Consider the following 20,650-nt stretch of genomic DNA (forward strand, 5'->3'; position numbering starts at 1 on the left):
TTCGTGACTGAGCTGTTGTTGCTCTTAGACGTTTCCACTTCACAATAACACCACTTACAGTTAACCGAGGCAGCTTTAGCAGGGCAGAAATTTGATGAACTGACTTGTTAGAAAGGTGGCATATGGCAGTGTCACGTTGAAAGTCAGAACTCTTCAGTACGACCCATGCTACTTGCCAATGTTTGTCTATGGAGACTGTATGGCTGTATACTTGATTTTATGCATCTGTTAGCAATGAGTGTGGCCGATATAGCCGAACCCACTAATTAGAAGGGGTATCCACATACTTTTAGCCATGTAGTGTATATCTGAAACAAGATACGGTTATATGGTGATAGGACAAACTAGAGAAGTATTCATTAAATTTCTGAAATTTGTAACAGAGCAGTCTCACTTTCTGTTTGATAGGAAAATATACGAAGAAGTTGATGGAACTGCCATGGTTTCCATACTGACAACGAGTTTGACGAGTACCTTACTTTGTCTCCATTAAAAACTGAATAACCAAACGTCAACGTAACTCAAACCTATTCCATACCGCAAATATGTTAACGACAGCTTTAGTGTATTCAGAAATGCATTTGTACCGTCGTTCCTTTTCTACTCAAACAAACAACCTAATATTAAATTTACAATTGAAAGGCAATAGGAACCTCATCTACCATATTTAATCTTAAGTATAAAAAAAATAATGGAATTATACTTTCCGTTTCCCCCTTACTCATCCATTCTGGCCTGTTCTTTCATTTGAACAAGTTTGTATAGTTTGGTTACAGATGGAGTTTAATTATTCTGTTTTATAGTGTGTGCCACTCAGTTTATTTGTTTCTATAAATACAAAAAAACATTAGAGTAATTGCAAAATAATGATTTTTTCCTATGCACTTCACCAATATCATCGTTAATAAATTTCGCAATCGCAGAAACTACCAACAGTATTATATGATATGCCAAAATATACATCGTATGTAACTTCACATTCACAGGCTTGAACGTTTCTTTCAGTTGGTCTATTCACACACACACACACCTATACTTTAAATTCACTATGAAATCAGGAATCCTCAAGTAAGTTTTTGACAATTGGTTTTCTTTAAAGAATACTCAACCCTGTAGGGAAGCGGCAAATTTACGAACTTATAAGGCTAAAATATGGGGGTTAATTTCCCGTGATGGACACAAGAAGTAGCCCAAAGTCGCTTTGCTATAAAACAAACAGAACTTTAAAGGGCAAATTCCTAGTCTCAACTGCTTGCCAGTTTACACGACCTCAGTGAGGACGAGGCTATGTGAGATCAACAAATACAAGAACATAATGGCGAATGTACAGAATTCAAACATTTAAACAATGGCTGATATGTGAAATCAAATGTACATGATTAATATCTTGATATACGTAAACTAAATAATGAGTGAAGAATAAAATAGACTCTGTACATTAAATACTAAGACCTGCAATAAACTGATTTTATTTTTAGCTTAACGTGAACAACAGGTCTTTACAATTCACATCCCTTACATAGCTTCTATCACACGAAATGCGAACCCTAAACTCAATGTCACACGCATGCATATAGTGCAAATAGTAACCTTAAATATTAACTTTTTTTTTTCTTCTGAAAGCATCTTAACTGTTTCTTTCTTGTTAAGCAAAAAGCTACACAGTGGACTGGCTATCTATGATCTGCCCATAACGGGTATCAAAAACAAACTTTTAGCGTTACAAGCCCTTAGGCTTGCCACTCAGCCAGCTGAGAGACAAGAATATAAACAAAAGTCTGTTAAAGATGTTAAACAGGTACATACATCTTTGAATTTCTCTCATACAAAACATGAAGATAAGCTTCCATCCAGCACTTGTTCACATCTATAAATCTCGAGCTTACCACTTCTAAAGAATATCGCCTTAGAGACAAAATCGACGATTAATTTCAAGGCCAACTGCAACAGAAGCAGTCAAACGGCCTACTCCTCACCCCCTACTATTCTCGATTTTTAAACTTGTAGTATTACGTAGAAACCACACGATGTCAATTTTTAATGCTCTATCTTTATTAAACTTGCATTTGTGCTACGAAGTAACGAACTTTACTTTAAACTGTTAGCTTACGATTTAGTCTTTTTATTTTGTAAAATAAAAAAGAACTGTTGAAATATCTTTGTACGAAGTAATTAAGGTATCCATTTTGCTCATCAAATCCTGTAAATTATTCAACAATTACAAAGTACCAAATAGCATAAAATATATAACAAATATGCTTTAAACAGTTGAAAACTTCGGATTTTTCTCAAGTGTTATTGTTTGAATTGTTAAATAGTGTTTTACTAGACAGAGGTGGTGGGCTAACCTTTTAGCTTGGGGTGAAAATTCTGCCGTTACTGAGTACCTGAACTTGTTTGTACTGCTTTGTTGTCTCTGAGGCTTACACGTAATTTTTTTTCCTTTTTCAAAAACACGTCCATTTCACCCAGTTGAATACATTTTTTTTTAATAGTATGGGTTCAATCCCAAGCCCGGAAAAAAATTGAATACCACAAAGACAAAGAGGACCAAATACAAATCTGAAAAAACGCCTAACGTTAGGCCTCGTTTTTGAGACACACAATATGGTAGTTTTGATTTAAATGTGTCTCATTAGCAATAGCTATTATGCTGATACAGTAGCAATGTGACGAACAACGATTTCTAAGACTTGAAAATATTTTGTATAGGCTTAAAATCGTATTTGTCAATATTCGTAGCTAGTAGGTTAAGCTTTTAGCTTAGCTAGCAGAGGACACGCCGAGCGTGCGCAGGATCCTAGTTCCATTTCACGTAGAAAGAAAAATCACCGTGCTTCAATGCTAACGGAAACTGCTCTCGCAACCATGGTTTGCACGTATATATACAACTGCATAAATATTTCTACGTAATCAGCTATTGTTCAGGTAACGGTTTTTGTACACTTTCTGTATTTATAAGTTTGTCTCCCAAGATTCTGAATATTGAATATCACATACCAATAAGCATCATAATGTGGCTAACGGTCGCTATTATTATTTACAATATTGTATTTCTGTACTCAACCAGCAAGAGACAGTGTAACATGACTTGTAGAAAGAGTACAAATTGCTAGTCATGGTTCACGTATTCTTTAAACAACTACCATACACTGAACCAGCACTTTTAACAGTAGTGTTGAATGAGGAATGTTGATCAAGTATTAAAGATACGAGTTATCGGATTATACGTATACATTTTGCTAATTCAAAGCACAAACATAAATGAATGAGGTATAGCAAGTTTTCAAAGTGCTGTAGCATATAATCATGGTTAGATTATATTTTAAAAACGTTCTTACAAGTAGTAACTAAGTTTTTAACTGTACAATGGTTACCATTCAAAGTGTTTAGGCATTCAATAATGACAGAAGAAAAAAAGGGCTACCGTTAAAGATTTTAAGGTGTGTAATAAAAATTCGTTTAGTGTACTGTACTCGTACGAAGATCAACCTGCGACGGATAAAAAACAACACAGTTTTAAATTATTCTGTATGATTTTCACTTACCGTTTCTTCTCCGTTCGTTTCATCCGCTAACATTGCCGGTACTACACACAACACTGTACAACTTCATTCATCCTACACTCGCTACAACATTCACTGTAGCCTCGCCTTAGTTCAACGGCAGCTGCGTTAACGGCTTAGGATAGATAACGTCTAACCTCTCAGCGACTGTATCACGGCCCGAGGGGCTGAATCGTTGTCATGACGACCAGTACTTGCACATTATAGAGCGACCACATGCTTGCATGAAATCAATTTCCTCAAAAAATTTAACAATATATCGTTTAAGACGATAAAATTACATCCTCGCTTCAGGTAAATTTACTGTTATGGCATCTTAGATACAAGTAAACAAATAAGTAGAGGTGTTACAGATTCCAGAAGACATGTTACTTTCAAAGACCTTGTTCCAAATTTGTGTTCAATACACATGTATAATAAACCGAATCACAGTCACACGTGGACTAGTTGATATAAACTTTTTTTTTTTTAAATTTACTAAAAACATAGCGGTAATCCCACGCATTTGGGTTCCTGGGATTTAGCTCCAACCTTTGGAAATTTTTTTTTATATTTACTTACTACAAAGTTACTAAGTAAGAGTTGGTCGAGTTTAAACATCATTTTTGTTTTTCATTTACGGGTTATCTCGTCTATTGTTTATACGAAAAAGGATTACCTTCAGAAATCCAGACTAGCCACGTGCTTGGAATGTTCATACGGCTCCCTAATTTTCATTTTAATGAAAAATTAAACGAGCAAGTAAATTAGAAAGAACAACATCACAAGAGTCAGGTCATTCATCTATATTATTCTTAATTTAGTAATGAATATTAATAATGCCATGCGTTGTTTGTCACTCCTTGATTTACAAACCATGTATTTGATTGGCCAAGATCGCAAGTATCGCCGACATGAAATTGTCATTGCATACACATGCTAGAATTAAAATGTTATAAAACATACAAGGTATTTTTTTTACAAAGATTTATTGAAACGACAGTTGTAATACGAATGTGGTACATCACACCAACGTATTTTATTTGTGGTAAAACAAACGCAAAAAGAACGAAATCTTCTTTGATTCTTTATGCTTCCACGGGAATCAAATAATCGTATCTCATTTGTAAAATAACTTCTATACGAGATTAATAAAAAAAAACGGAACTAGTCTTACATTAGAAAGGTTTGACATTTTACAATGATGCTAAACGCCTAAACAACAAGCAAGCGAAGTTAGGGTTTTATAGCATTTAAAAATAAATGTCAAAGACAGAAACAATGGTTAGTATAACATGAGTATTAAAGCAATTTATGTTAATATGATAAACTGGCAAACAATCATTTGTACACATAATGAAGGGATTTATTTTTGGGGAACATACTATACGCTTCGACAGAACACCGGTCTGTGAAGAAGACAGAGCAATGTTCTGTCGAAACATATAGTATGTTTCCCTCATAATAAGTCACTTTATCATGCTTATAAATAGCTCTTTGCCAACTATTACTAATTATTACTATTTGTACCAAGCGATCAATAAAATTATATGGTTTTTCTGGCTTAAAGTAAACAATTTGTTTTGTAACGTGCGCGCGCACTAACCATTTCGGTAATAGATAAAAACACCTAAGTGATTCGATGTTTGTAAAGTTTTCTGTCCAATCTGTGTCTTACCTAAGTAACTGAAATATTTTCGTTTGTCTGATGGAAGGCTACACCTTTAATCGATAACATAAAAAATTCGGAAATCAACAAGACCTGCACATGCAGCGTGCGAGAAGTCGATGAGTACTCAATATCCTTTCTTAAACTCAAAGAAAAAACAATTAAAACAGTCAACTGTGAATGTTATTATTGTATTCCGATATTGACTTATTTATACAGTTTCTCCTCGGTTAATGATTTTTGACGCACACTGTATATTCCGTACTACTGATGTATATCCAATAAAAATTAATCTTTGAGATTCACAGTAAAGGTCCACTAGATAACAGGAGATTCGCTCAATATACCAGTTACGGAGTAATGTTAAATCTCTTACAGAGTCGATGTAAAATGAAGTAACTAGAATGGACATAAAGTACAATTCAAAATGAACAATCTTTCTTCAACACTAGATACACAAACTTTGTGTGTAGTTACTGTTACACGGTTCTATCGCCTTTACAGGACTGACAGAATATCAAGTTCTACTACAATATACTATTGTTCCAGACCAGACTGACAAAATGCAACGCTTCTTGGTTCGCAAAAAAAATATTCACATGTAATTAGTGTGACAAGCGCTAACATGTGACTGGTCATTCTTAGTTCAACATTACTGGGGCCGTGACTTCTGCAGGGTGGCCCGTAAGTCCCTACCCATCCATATGTTATTATGTTATATTCAATAATACTAATGATGAGTTGAAGGCAGCTGTTACTGCAGCATTTGGAACAATAACCCCTGCTATGTTGAAGAAAATGTCTCACAGAACATGGCATCGCATAATATTATGCAGCGAGAATGAGGGACAGCACACAAATACACTGGATACGTAAGATATATACGGGCCACCCTGTAGATATTACCTGTGCTTAATCATTAAGGGGCGCTTCTGTCGGCAGCCTTAAGCAACATATAATATTGAGTAATATCAGTTTCTGAGAAAGAGAAAGGAACAAATGTAGGTAGAACGAGTTCGACTTGAAGGCTTTCTCGATCATGTGTTCTATGAAATTTTCATTCAAACAATGCGAACAATAAATTGTACAATATTACGAATACAAAAATCCATAGTATATTCATACACCCCAGTACTTAAGACGACTTTTGAATGAAACAAAGTAGAGCTTGTATTCTGTATACTCTGGTACAATGGATATATTCTTATTAGATGGAACACACAGTCAGCTATCCTATATGCTGGTAAAATAATGAACAAGGATTATTTTATTGTGCTGTATTTTATGGTCAATATCTTTAATTAAAATAGTGTTTTGGATGTTCAGTTTATGAGCTTTTAAGTAAATATAGTTTACTGTCAAAAACAGAAAAATATACTTTAAAGTAAAATATAATAACTATAATGATGCTTTGCAAACAAAAATAATGAAAAATTGAATTTACGCCTAAATTTCATGACATCAAGGTACTGGAATAGTGACTTCTGTTAGAGTTGGTAGTATTTTCGCTCTACAATTTAAAGGTAATTATGTTAGTCAGATTTCAAAGAAATGAAAAACTTTAAAAAGATCTAAGTGCTTGAATGGTGGGCTCTATTCATGTTATATTGGCCAGTCTTAAAGAACAAGATGATCGTTAGAGGGTGCTACTGCGAAACATTACGAGAGTTTGGTTTTAATTTTTTTATTCGTACTTAAAATTAAGTGTGATATAATTCTAATACCTACCATAGCCAAAAAATAAAATTTCTCGAACTCTTCTTCTTGTTCTTTAATGACAGGCAAGGAATCTGCAACATTTTGGTGTTTATCAAGTGTTTCCTGCCCAGCTTGACATAGCCATCCCAATACCTAGTGAGGAAAAAAGTTCACACTACAAAAAATATTCTTAGTTCAAAAACGCCCCCTTTTTTTTTTTAAAAAAAAGAAGTTTTTGCGAAAACACAACTATCGTCACTGACACAGAAAATCTATATCTATAAGCTTCACTATTAACGTCTAGGATGTTAACGATGGAATTAAACTAGAATTCATGCCTTTTTTCTCATATATGTAAACATACATTGGAAGTATAGCAGTGTGGAGAGGTTGGAGATCACAGATCTTTCCAAGGAAGTATAATTGTATTGTAAGATTTTAAGCCACATGGTGATAAAGGACACAAAACTTCAAATAAAAGTACCATTCTCCTTTTGAAAGTAGAATAACTCGTACAATAGCGTGTTTAGGAAAGAACAGGCAACGATAACACATCCTTATCCAATTCCAAGAAACGTCCTGATATTGCTATGGTAACGACAGAGAATCCTAAAACATGAAAAATCCACTGCGATGAAGCCGAGCATACTCCCTGATATAATTAATAAAAGAACAAACAGAATTTGAAGTTGAACAAATGCTATGGTAACGACAAATAGAATTTGAAGTTGACGAAGATTCGCAAAGCAAATGCGCCCTCCCCGGTGATTCAGCGACGAATACGTGGGCTTACAACACTAAAAATTGAGATCGAGTTTATATATTGGCTATATGATTTTTTTTTTTTTGTTAATGGACTTATGAATTACAACGTCTATTATACTGGAGTGTGCATTTTACTTTAATTATAATGATTATATTATTCAATTCAGTTTCTTTTTTTTTTTTTTTATCTCGCAAGAAAAGGTTAAAAGTGAAAAGACGTTTTTGAAGACAGATATTTCTTTGAGACTAGCGAAACACTTGCTGTCAGGTTAATATCGCTACAGCAACAGTACTGCTATAGACACAGGGTTTCAAAAATAGTACAAAATAATCATAACCGCACACACCGAAATCTACAAGCCCATTTGGCTTAGGACTAACTTTAGTTAAACCTTTATTAAGTACAGCCTTATTCGATAAAACAATAAGTTAACAAGGGAACGTTTTTTGTTTTGCTTTAGGGCTAAATGTTACGGTACTTAATACTTATTAATAAATACAATTATAAAGTTTTTATCACCTGACGTTAGCCTTTGTTAAGTTTTTAATATGTTGTTCTATAAAATGTCTACTAAAATATATTTACATCCGCATTTCGTTTACATTTGTTAAAATGAACATGCATGCGTTTTTAGAGATGTTTGTGCATTTTTAGGACCTAAAACCGAGTATTATTACAATAGATTTAAACATATTTTCATGATGACTCAATGTTATTAAACCAAGTAAACATTCGCTACCTTTAAGTTTATTGTACAATTTTCTAGTTGTACAAAATACAGTGAAAGTATTGGTGTTTCAACATAAAAATATAACAATGATAAAAAACATGAAAATTTTGAATAGCGTCTATAAATGTTTATTTTTAATTTTTATCAAAATTAACTAAAACATACTGAAAAGAAATATGTAACTTAATTGTGAGTTCAGAAAAACTTGTATAAATGAAAAAATAGAGATATTTAAAAGTGAAAAAATAATTTGAAGTTAACAAATTAAACCACATTTTCCCTGGTGGATTTGTCAAGTATAAAACTTTAATAAAAGTTCGCTATCTGTGCTGTGCCCAATGTAGAGACTTAACCAAGAATATGAACACTATAAGCTTTCAAACTTATCACTGAACTGAGGGGTTCTCCTCCTGGGGAAGGAGATGATATTTAACATAACATAATGATTTAGGACAAGATGGGACCTACTGGTGAATCTCCACTGTCCTATTCTCTAAACTGAACTAAAACTATCGATAAATAAAAACCCTTTAAAGCCAGCTCTTATCAATCATATACTTATCAAACTTTCTCTTAAGCTTACTTGTATTTATTGCTTCCACAACATCCAAAGCCAATCCATTTCAGAGGCAAACCACCTTGTTAGAAAAATATAAATGTATCAGCTGAATATGACTCATACCCTGCCAAAACTTGAGTTTGTGCCCTAGTCCCAATATTCTCACTGTTAAGTATGAAAGTATGAGAAAAGAGGGTGCATCATACTATTAATTCTCTTTACAATCTTAAACATTTCAACCCATTAACTCTTCTTTTTTCAAAATAAAACAAACCTCTCCTTGTATGACAACCCCTGTATCCCAAGCATCATTTTAGTAGTCCTTTTCTGAACTTTTTCTAATAGTTCAATGTTCTTTCTAAGGTAAGAAGTCCTGACCTGAATACAATGAAATCATAACGTTTTTAGACTTGTATTTAATTTTTCTGTAAATACAACTTAAAATCCTATTTGTCCCACCACTAGCAATGGCACACTGCTTAAATGACATGAGAGAGAAATCAACCATAAGACCAAGAACCTTTTCTTTCATGACAGTGTCAAGACTATTCTTATCCAAATTATAGTTATAATTCAAATTATGATAACCCAAATGCACTATCTTGCATTTATTATAATTAAAACCCATCTGTCATTCTTTTTCTCAACTTCATAAGTGATGTAAATCTTTCTGTAAATCAGGAACATCCTCTTTACAACTAGCAATTCCCAAGACCTTAATAACATCTGCAAATTTAAAGTAATTTATTGACCATTTCTTCTTATATGTCATTGATGTAAATCAAAAAGAGTAATGGTCCTAACACTGAGCCCTGAAGTACCACACTTGGAACATTAATCCAGTTTGCTAACTTATTCCTAAAATGTAGAGAATTAATTTTTACACACTTTTTACATGAAAACTTGTCAAATGCTTTCTGAAACTCCAGATATACCAAACTGACACCTGAACCTCATATACATAACTAACAATCTTTTGAAATTCTTTCAAAAGATTTGAAAAGCAAAATTTTCTGTTAGGGAAGCCATACTGACTCTCCAATAAAATTATAAATTTTGTTAGATGGCTTCGAAAAGCAACTTATCACATTTTCTAAAGTTTATCCACAACTGATTAAGATTGAAACAATTTTTATTGCCTCCCTTGAAAAGAAGTGCTACATAAACTAACTTCCAATCGTCAAGGGCTGACATATCCAATCTTTCATCTTCTTCAAAAGCCTTAAAATATTATCTAGCCCAGGAGCTTTATCATTCTTTAAACTTTCCAAATTTTACTTAATAAGCTTGTTCAACCTTGTTTCCATCTGTCAACTGTTCAAGGGATAGAATACTGTTTAAATCTTTATTAGTAAAAACTGAATAAAAATCAAAATTTAATAACTCATCCACCTCATAAAAATCAAGTATGTGCTTTCTTTCATCATCCTTCATGGGATCATTTTGATAGTGTTGTGAGGAAGTTGGAGAAACTTTACACAGGCGACAGTTACATAATTAAAACGAATCGTTTAACAGACGTACATAATGAGTATTTGCATAATTATTTCTACACCGTAATGAAAACAATACATAAAGTTGCATTTCTCTATGTAAATAAGCAAAATCCTTACTCTTGGGCTACATTGTACCAACGAATAGTAGGATTGACCGTCACATTATAACGCTCCCACTGCTGAAATGGCGACCATGTTTGGTGCAACAGGGATTCGATTCCGCGACCCTCATATTACGGGTCGAACGTCTTAACCCAGCTGGCCATGTCGGGCCACGATGAGATAACACCAAACTATATGCGTATTTAGTAATATTGTAAATGTAAGAGTACCATCATAATATAATGGACGAAGCGTGTATATCAATACCTATGTATGTAACCAAAACATAACTATCAACAATATTAGGTTATGTTTTTGATGCTAAGCGTTGTTACATAAAAGCCATTGTTCAAACGTAGCGTTGCCAAAACGTAGCGACTTTTCTGTAGGTTAAGAACTTCTCATATAACTGATTCTTACCAATAACACTATGTAACAAAAATTTTGTTCCTGGATAGTATGTGTTATTTCTTAATTGTATATGTTGTAAAAGTACAGAAAATGGTCATTATTCTCTTCAAACTTTGCTTTCGTGACCTGGATAATGAAATTTTGAAATTAACCTATTTTTTTTTGTAAAAAACGGGCAAATTTGCATATTTTCATTTACATAAGGTCGAATGAAACAACATACGAATCAAGATTTACATATATTTATACAAAAATGAATAAAAAAGTTTAGAAGTGAGTAGTTTTGAGATTTGCGACTGTAATGTAAATCACTTTCATGTATCAACCCCCAAATATAACCTCCCATCATGTTTTCATTATACGCTCCTTGGTAGTGGCGTTCAAAGTCCTGTATATCTTGGTGGAAGCGTTCGCCTTGCTCCTCTGAGTATGCTTTATGTTCTCCTTGAATTTATAAAGATAAGCGTCAAGGATATGGACTTTCAGGGTCATCCTGCAGCCCATTTTGCCCTAGTTCTTCACCAGAGCCTCAACCAGTTCCACATAATTTTCGCTCTTGTGATTGCCCAAGAAGCTCCGAACCACTGCGATAAATCTATCCCAAGCTTTTTTTTTCCCCTTTCTACTGAGCTTCTTGGGGAATTCTGTGCACTCCAGGATCTTCTTATTTGTAGCCCAATGAAAACACCAGCTTTGACCTTTGCCTCAAATGTCTAAGGGAAGAAGTCTCGAAGGTACTTACTTGAAGGCTGCAGTCTCCTTATCAAGAGCTGTGATAAACTGTTTCATAAGACCAAATTTTATGTGCAATGGTGGGAAAAACACCTTCTGGAGGTCACTAGTGACTCACACTTGACATTGTGCCTCCCTACAGAGAACTCGGTCCGTTGTGGCCAGTGCTTCCTGTTGTAGTGCACTGCGGTGTCCCTGCTGTCCCAAAGGCAAAGATAACAGGGAAACTTGGTATAGCCTCCTTGGAGATCCATCAGGAGTGCCACCATTTTGAAGTCTCCGATAACCTCCCAGCCATACTCATCATACTTCAAGGTTTCTAGCAACATCTTGACACTGTTGTATTCCTCTTTGAGGTACACCAAATGAACCAGGGGAAGAGAAGGATACTTACTCCCGTTATGGAGCAGCACAGCTTTGAGGCTTCTGGATGAGCTATCAGTGAAGAGGCGCCACTCGTTTGGGTTACACGCAGTTCCCAATTGCCTCGCACAGACTGGATACATTGCGGCAGAAGGAGGCATGCCAAAATATGCCTTGTAGGCTTCAAACATTTTAGCAGATGCTGTCACAGAGTACTTTGCTTCTATTGCTTCCGTACACTGCACTTTTCTACCTCTTTATTGGTCAAGCTGGATTATTCAAAATGTATTTACTTCATTTAGCTATGAAATATGATGTTATGGTGTACTATGAAGTGGGGGTGGTAGTACTTGCCCCATCATTTTTAACAGGCTATACTCTAGCTTTGTACAAACACCGAATAACTGGAAAAATGTTTAACACAATTCTGTAGCTTACACAGAATAAACGTGACATCGGTATGATATTTAATATACAAAGCTACACAAAGCACTCTGTTCACCGCATGGAATCGAGCACCGAATTTTATCGTTGTAAGTCCGTAAAATTCCTGCTGACCCACTACACAAACATCAATATTCTATAGCAACGTAAAAACACTACAACTATTTTTAGAAGGCTGTTTATGTTAACAACAAAACATTAAAATGATGCATGAGACCAGTTATTTTCAAACATTTTTCTTCCGAGCTACTCGAATTTTGTTTTTAATTTGGAAAAACACACTGAGATCTGTATATTATGATACCGTTGTGTAATCATATCATTTTGCCTCTACCACCTAAAAGAAGTGCTCGGTATTCACAATGAGAATCACTGTTTTAGACAATCCTACGATTTTATGGAAATACTGCAGCAGTAGATTGCTTTTACAAAATCACCTCCACACTGAAATAACGCTTTAAATAAATCCTACAATTTCATAGATTAGGTTTGGTTCATTTTGAAATTCGCGCAAAGCTACACGAGGGCTATCTGCCCTAGTCGTCCCTAATTTAGCAGTGTAAGATTAGAGAGTAGGCAGCTAATCATCACCACCCACCGCCAACTCTTGGGCTACTCTTTTACCAACGAATAATGTGATTGACCGTCACATTATAACGCCCACAAGGCTGAAAGGGCGAGCATGTTTGGTGTGACGGGGATTCGAGCCCACGACCCTCGGATTATGAGTCGAGTGTCTTAACCACCTAGCCATGCCGGGCCAATTTTATAGAAGCATTTGAAGTTTGGAATGACGTCTAAGATACATTTTATAATTTTATAGAAACACTTGATGTTGAAATGACGCTTTACATAAATACCATAATTTTATAGAAATACCTGAATGTTGAAATGACGCTTTACAAAACGCTACAGTTTTTTGAAATATCAGATAACCATGTAACTTTCAGATCACTACCTTATATATTCTGTTTACCACTAAGCTCGCATAAGCAACACACTAAAAGAGTTGCTAAATTACTGTCTATATATAATATGCAAAGTGAAGGACGTGTAAAATCGCATAAATAAACGTTCCATCTCTGTTAATTATACAATCTGATCACCTTTTGTCACCCCTGCTGCTCAAGTGTAAATATATCCAAGATCATCTTTCACTGTAACAGATCCCTCCATATGATTAATTTACATTTTAGAGTCTATAACATGTCAGCGTTGAACCACAGTTCCTTCATGACTAAAACATAACTCCCACGTGATTGTGGTTCGAGATGAGGTCAGAACGAACAGGCTCTGGTAACTAAAACCCATAGATTGTGTAGTTTTCCTTCTATGGCTATCTAAATGAAGACCAATAATAACTATTTTACTATCAATAAATATCCAAAACGCAATATTATGCGGACCACACACACATTGCTACAATATTTGTTTTTCATGTGACTGATAAACAGTACTATTATTTCCTTCCTATCGGTAAAACTTTATTGTAAAAACAAGCAGATATCCAGCATAACAGTGCCGATCACAAGTTCGAGCCCACTTAGAAAACGAATTGATTCTGCTCCAAAGGCCTATAGGAGTAGGCATCACTATTGGAAAAAAAAAGAGAGAACGAATAGCGGGTTTTCTGTACTGTATCCACATATAGTTTTGTAATAACAAAGAAAAAAGAAAGAAAAAAGTACTTCGCAGATAGCATTACTACGCGACTGCACATTTTCTAGCAGGCACCATTAAAAGTTGGGTATGCTTGATCCACTGATACGTGTTTTCAAATAATGCATTAATTTTTCATACACACTGTTTATTTTCCACCAACAATAGTAAGTTAGTTAGTTATATCTTATGCTTTCTTTAACATTACGTTCAGTAACTGTATTGGTTATTATACTCATTATAGTTAATTGTGGTTATTATTATTATTTTATCGTTATAAAGCTTATTTCAGTTGTTTGCTTAGGCCCACGATTTACAACTTGTCCAAGTATACTGAGCTGACTGACACAAGTATAACTAAGCATATGGTAGTTAATAGTTGAACATCGAACTAAACAAGCTAAACTTTTATTCACAATGCGGAGGACAATCTTAGTTGTAAAGCATATAATACTTTGTTTTTAAAATCAGGGATTCGATTCCTCTCGGTGGACTCTGCAGAAAGACTAATGTAGCTTTGCTAGAAGAAAACACTATTTATTACTGTTAATTTAATTCCATATTTATTATTTTATTATAATGATTATTCCATATTATTAGTTTGCTTTATGGTTTAGGATTAGCTTAAGCTTAATGAAATGATGAATCTCGCGAGATATTTTTGGATTTACGGCCAAAAACGTCCCGAAAAGAGAAGGTATTCAACTGATAAATAAATGTGCATTATCAGGCGGGCGGTAGCATTGCCTATGTAGGGGTAGCTTGAATTATTAATCGAAATCGTATTTTAAACACCTTATCAACAGTCATCAAAAATGTATATAATCTATACATTATTTCCTTTTATAACAATTTCTAAGTAATGAAAACAGATTTGTGATACGTTATAAAAAAACCAAGCTTGTTTCTGAGAGTGCAAGTCTGATGAGAAAAAGGGACGTTAAAAAAAACACCTAGACGTCAGAACAATATAATTTCAAGAATTACAAAATCAAATAAATTCAAAATATTTTCAGAAATAAGTGCTTACAAACAAACAGAATATACACGGAGTTAGGATCAGGAATATAAGTTTATAAAAATGGTCACAAGAAAGCAGTAAAAGAACGTAGCCAAAAAAAACTTATTTCACGAGTGAACATTTGAATGTTATAAGAGTTGATTTGTTTTGGAATTTCGCACAAAGCTACTCGAGGGCTATCTGTGCTAACCGTCCCTAATTTAGTAGTGCAAGACTAGAGGGAAGGCAGCTAGTCATCACCACCCACCGCCAACTCTTGGGCTACTCTTTTACCAACGAAAAGTGGGATTGACCGTCACATTATAACGCCCCCACGGCTGGGAGGGCGAGCATGTTTGGCGCGACCGGGATGCGAACCCGCCACCCTCGGATTACGAGTCGCACGCCTTAACACGCTTGGCAATGTTATAAGAGTATAGAAATCTGCTGAAACAAAAACGATAATGTGCTGATGAACAGATAGCGAAACAAATACTGACGCTGAGATTTTTAATTAGTTTTCGAGAGTTTCTTTATTTGTAGTTAAGCACAAAGCTGCACAAATGGCTATCTGTGCTCTGCCCACCACTGTGGCACTGGGAGGGTATATTTTTGTCGAATATTATAGGGTTTTCTTGTGAAAACGTGACAAAGAGAAATTTAGGTAAGTGCATATGTTTAAGTAGTGTGTTTGTTGTAATGTATTTACAATTTTCGAGCATTGCTGCAAGATCAGTCTGCAAATATCCATCCCTATCGTGAATTAAATGACTAGTGGAAAAGCAAATTGTCAACGCCACCCACCGCCAACATGTATTTTTTTATGACCGAATCATGGGATTTATCTGTCACTATCATAGCACATCCACGATCCCAAAATGCAGCACAGGACGCAAACCATAAACCCTGATTCAAGAACCTAAAACGTTAACTGTAAAGTCAGCTCTTTTGTGTAAACAAAACTGTGAAAGATACTTTTGGGTCCATTAGAGTGTGAGATTTGTTCTGCGGCCAAATAAGGAGGGAGAGATTGTAAACAACCTGATGTTGTTATGATAAAGGTTGGTTGTTTGTTTAAAATTAAGCACAAAACTATACAATGGGTTATCTTGTTCTGCCCATCACGGGAATCTAAAGCCAGTTTCAGGAGTTGCAAGTCCATAGACATAACGCTGTGCAACTGGGGGCCAATATGATAAAGGTGCATTAAAATAATGGGTTCACCACGTAATATTTCAGTAGACAACGTTTGGTTGGACTGATTTCGAATACATATCAGCAAGATAATGAACAAAAACATACTACTTTTTGTATAGTTTACTGTACTTCTTATTCGGCAGAGTTAGCGATTTAAACATTTTGAAATGACTAGGTTACGATGTTAATCCATCTGAAATTTCGTAACACCATGTGAAATGTAATGTTGAAAAAAAGGTAGATAACAAGCCTACGCCAACTTTGGGATCTTGCAGTTTGTAAGACTCAAAAGAACAAGTAGCATCTATTGGCTGATAGAGACAGTCATATAATTATGGCATGATGACTTATTAAATACTTGTTATTCAGTAGCTCATATTCGACAATGAACTTCTTACTATAATGAATGTAGCGTGTAGATATGTATCTATGTATATTGCCTAAATTATAGATGGCCTGGCCAGGTGGTTAAAACACTCGACTCGTAATCTGAGGGTCGCGGGTTCAAATCCCCGTCGCGCCAAACATGCTCGCCCTTCCAGCCGTGGGGGCGTTATAATGTGACGGTCAATCCCATTATTCGTTGGTAAAAGAGTAGCCCAAGAGTTGGCGGTGGGTGGTGATGACAAGCTGCCTTTTCTCTAGTCTTACACTGCTAAATTAGGGAGGACGGCTAGCGCAGATAGCCTTCGTGTAGCTTTGCGCGAAATTCAAACCAAACAAACCAAGTAATAAATACAATGTGGCGCCATGTACCGAATGGTACCACAAACAAGAAATTAATAAGAATTTCACACTTTCTCAAGACTTAGAGAGAAAGATAACTACGGTGTGTACAACAACTATTTCTTTATTTGAAAAAAACAAAACAATTTTAAATAAAAGTACTCTCCTGACAACAAGAACACAACTTTCACTAGGGCTATACGTGAGGGTTTGATTATGTCTTTAATGGTGGATTTTTGAATACAGTACTGAGAAACTGGAGTTTTAAAAAACAACTTATTTTTTCAATAAATGGTACCTCTTTTAACATATATATAAAGAATACATTTTATATCAGTACAATCTGATCGCTTTCCCGTTCAGTTCTTTACAAAAAAAACAACAATTTTTTCAATGTGGTCGGGAATAATACGATTAGTAATTATTAGTACAAACAACCACCCGTAGAGCGGCGTTTCTGCTCGTTGTCGTACTACCTGTGTACAAGTATTAAACGTTTCTTTCGTAATATACCAATATTGAAGTGTTTGCACCTTGAGCTCCGAGTTTTGAACAATATATATTCAATATTTCAAAAAATATCCGTCTGCATGTAAAGAAGACAGTCAACCAACGAGCTTACATATACCGTATTCCTTCTGTAAAATGGTTCGTAAGATATGCTGTATTCGAGTATGAACGATTGATGCTCGTGTCGATAAATAAAATTATCAGAAGTAATGTACTGGGTTATCCTTAGCAAGCAAGCCAAAATTAACCTGTTGATAACACAGAAATAAACAGGAACTGATTAATCTGGGATGCTAAGAACTTTTTGTTGCGTGATGCACTCAAACCCATTATCACAACAAAGCTGCTGCTTCATGTGTTTCATACGAAAGTGCAAATTTATTTCATAGCGAACAATATTGTCCACCTACAATAAATAATGTTCTGAAACTGCTGTTAATAAACTATGTTGTCAATGCGCCTTAAGCGAATAAAGATGTCGAGTTACTATACATAATTTTGTAAATGTACAATGTGGCTGACCTACTATAAACAAGTAAATTAGCTGTCAAAAGACTATCGAGAATAGTTACTGTGCTGCCTGTTTACCGTTTTCACTTTATCTCACTTGTAAAGGCGGAGCTTTCCGAGAAAATGCTACACCAACACAATTAGTTTCATTTTTTACAAGAAAAAACAAACAAATAAAAATTATATGCCTTCCATTCATTTTGTTATGTTTTAAACATACTTACATCTTCTGGAGGCTCGTGGCGGTGCCTAAGGGTTCTGTGTTGGGCAGAGCTAACATCTTTAGAATTCCTGGATGAGGCAATATTTAACCGACACATGGTGCAAAATTTAGGAAAACCGTTCTTTACAAGAGATGAGTCACTGCGGCCTGTAGTCTCTGTCAGTGCATACTACACCTTAACAAGGCCTAGAGGTTACAGAACCAGCTCTTTTCGATCATCCAATCACAGCAGTGTTGAAAATTTTACGTTCATATAGTGTTGTGAGGGTAGGGTTGAATTAATTACTTTAATATATTCAACAATAAATTTTAGACAGGGGGTCTTCTAAATTGCAGATCGATAGCCAATGATATGCAATGACTGTGTAATTGCACTATTGACCAAAATGAGGCCATGATGAAGTGACTTTAGTCACGTACACCAGTAGTGGTTTCGGAATCGAATGTAAAACAATCATCAAGTGGACAGACCATACCTTGTTCTTTCACTTCAGCCATTTTGATGAACCTTCTTTCATGTACTATGGAATAGTTATCTGCAGTAATGAGTTAGCCCAATAAATTTTGAACAGGGAAGCAGTTTATATTATATTCTATCACCTAATTAAACAGTCCTGCCATCAACGTCAAATACTTGAGCGTTTGTATGTATACATATTAACTACATTAGCATGTTGTTATTTTATCAAAGTAGATAATTAGCTTCCAGGCTTGTTTCTTTTCTTCAAGCTATTCTTATTTGACAAAGTTCTCAAGAGGATATTTTAGACTTCTTAGATTCATTTAACAAACAACTTAAAGTAATCATTATTTGCGTTTTCGCGAGTTTGAATATAGAAATTATAAACATCACGAAATGTTAACTTATTCGGAAAGCCTTGAAAATTCAGTTCCAGAAAATTGCTACCAATGTAATTTATTGAATGAACTCCAGGCTATTCTCCAGCTACTTAATAAACACGCAATGAATTCTACAACCCTCTTGTGTTGAAACATTTTCTCTTAATTAGGTGATGGACAAGGTGACGTTACTTTTCACTTCGTCAGTATGGTACAGAAAGTGAAGGTCAGTTGACCCACTTATTGATTGACTGTTTACCTTTTGATCCTATTAATCTAAATAAACTATTACATAAAAGTGAAATAAGAAAATCGGAAGTATAACCAACTTAAACTGAAAAATTTACAATAATTTTCAAGTCTGAGATAAAAAACATCTTTTAGTACAATGAAATAAAACGAACTCCTTCAAATCTTTCAACGGTTTACCGTATGTTTGTTTGTTGCCTTCTTCTCCTTCGGTTTGTACCAACGTATTCTAAGTTCATTGTGAATAAATATGCGTCACTGATGCTAAAAATGCCACGTAAAAGAACAAATCAGAAGAACCAGCTTAATCTTCCTAAGACTAACTTTAGGAGCCGGTACACAGGTAGAAGGATCGTTTGAAAATATTTATATTCGTTCGGTAAAATGTCGAGAATCATTCTAATGGTTTAATAAAAGTATATTATAACGTTACGTTAGGTATCCTTCAGAAACTAGCAAGACAATCAATTTGTCAGTAGTTACCGTGGTTTGGTAAGTCATTTTATCAACATAACTAATGGTATGGTCCATCCCCTTCAACATATACAACGATATGCTAAGTGTCATTGAATATTTCTAACACTTCCAGAAATGTGTCTTAATATTTGTACTACCAACTTAAATATTAATACAATTTTTAATTACTTTTGGCAAATGTCTGCCAACATTTCAAACTGTATGGTAAAAGTTTATGATATTTCTATTACTATTACAACTCTAATATTAGGTTTTTAATTCCTTAACTAAAATATGTAATAAATTACATTTCGCCAATTTAATCCAGTTCATTACGAAGCAGTTTTTATTCAAAATGAATTAATAACATAAACAGGATTTCAACTACTACTTTTTCTCATCCCAGTAGGCCTAATGAACCTGACTAATACGTGGTGTGAGGCCTCGTCGGCACTGGATAGAATGTGGTTGACATATTACTCATTCTCTTCTATGTTCATTTTTAAATTCTTATAATAAATACCTGTTGGGCCTGGCATGGCCTAGCGCGTTAAGGCGTGCGCTTCGTAATCTGAGGGTCGCGGGTTCGCGCCCGAGTCGTGCCAAACATGCTCGCCCTCCCAGCCGTGGGGGCGTTATAATGTGACGGTCAATCCCACTATTCGTTGGTAAAAGAGTAGCCCAAGAGTTGGCGGTGGGTGGTGATGACTAGCTGCCTTCCCTCTAGTCTTACACTGCTAAATTAGGGACGGCTAGCACAGATAG

At 35.0% G+C, this 20,650-nt stretch overlaps 1 protein-coding gene across 6 annotated transcripts in view; it reads right to left on the bottom strand.

The window, feature by feature from the left end:
• LOC143247975 (puratrophin-1-like) overlaps positions 1–20,650 on the bottom strand; it is a 216,870-nt gene that overhangs the window by 37,757 nt on the left and 158,463 nt on the right. For 5 of the 6 annotated variants that reach the window (XM_076496506.1, XM_076496505.1, XM_076496503.1 and 2 more), the window contains exon 10: positions 6,943–7,065. The exons of the other annotated variant lie outside the window; for it this stretch is intronic. In XM_076496506.1, the coding sequence (XP_076352621.1) occupies positions 6,943–7,065 (123 nt within the window). The remainder of the gene's footprint in view (positions 1–6,942; positions 7,066–20,650) is intronic. 6 annotated transcript variants of the gene reach the window in all.

The sequence above is a fragment of the Tachypleus tridentatus genome, chromosome 1 (assembly GCF_004210375.1).
Source record: "Tachypleus tridentatus isolate NWPU-2018 chromosome 1, ASM421037v1, whole genome shotgun sequence".
Taxonomy (NCBI): Eukaryota; Metazoa; Arthropoda; class Merostomata; order Xiphosura; family Limulidae; genus Tachypleus; species Tachypleus tridentatus.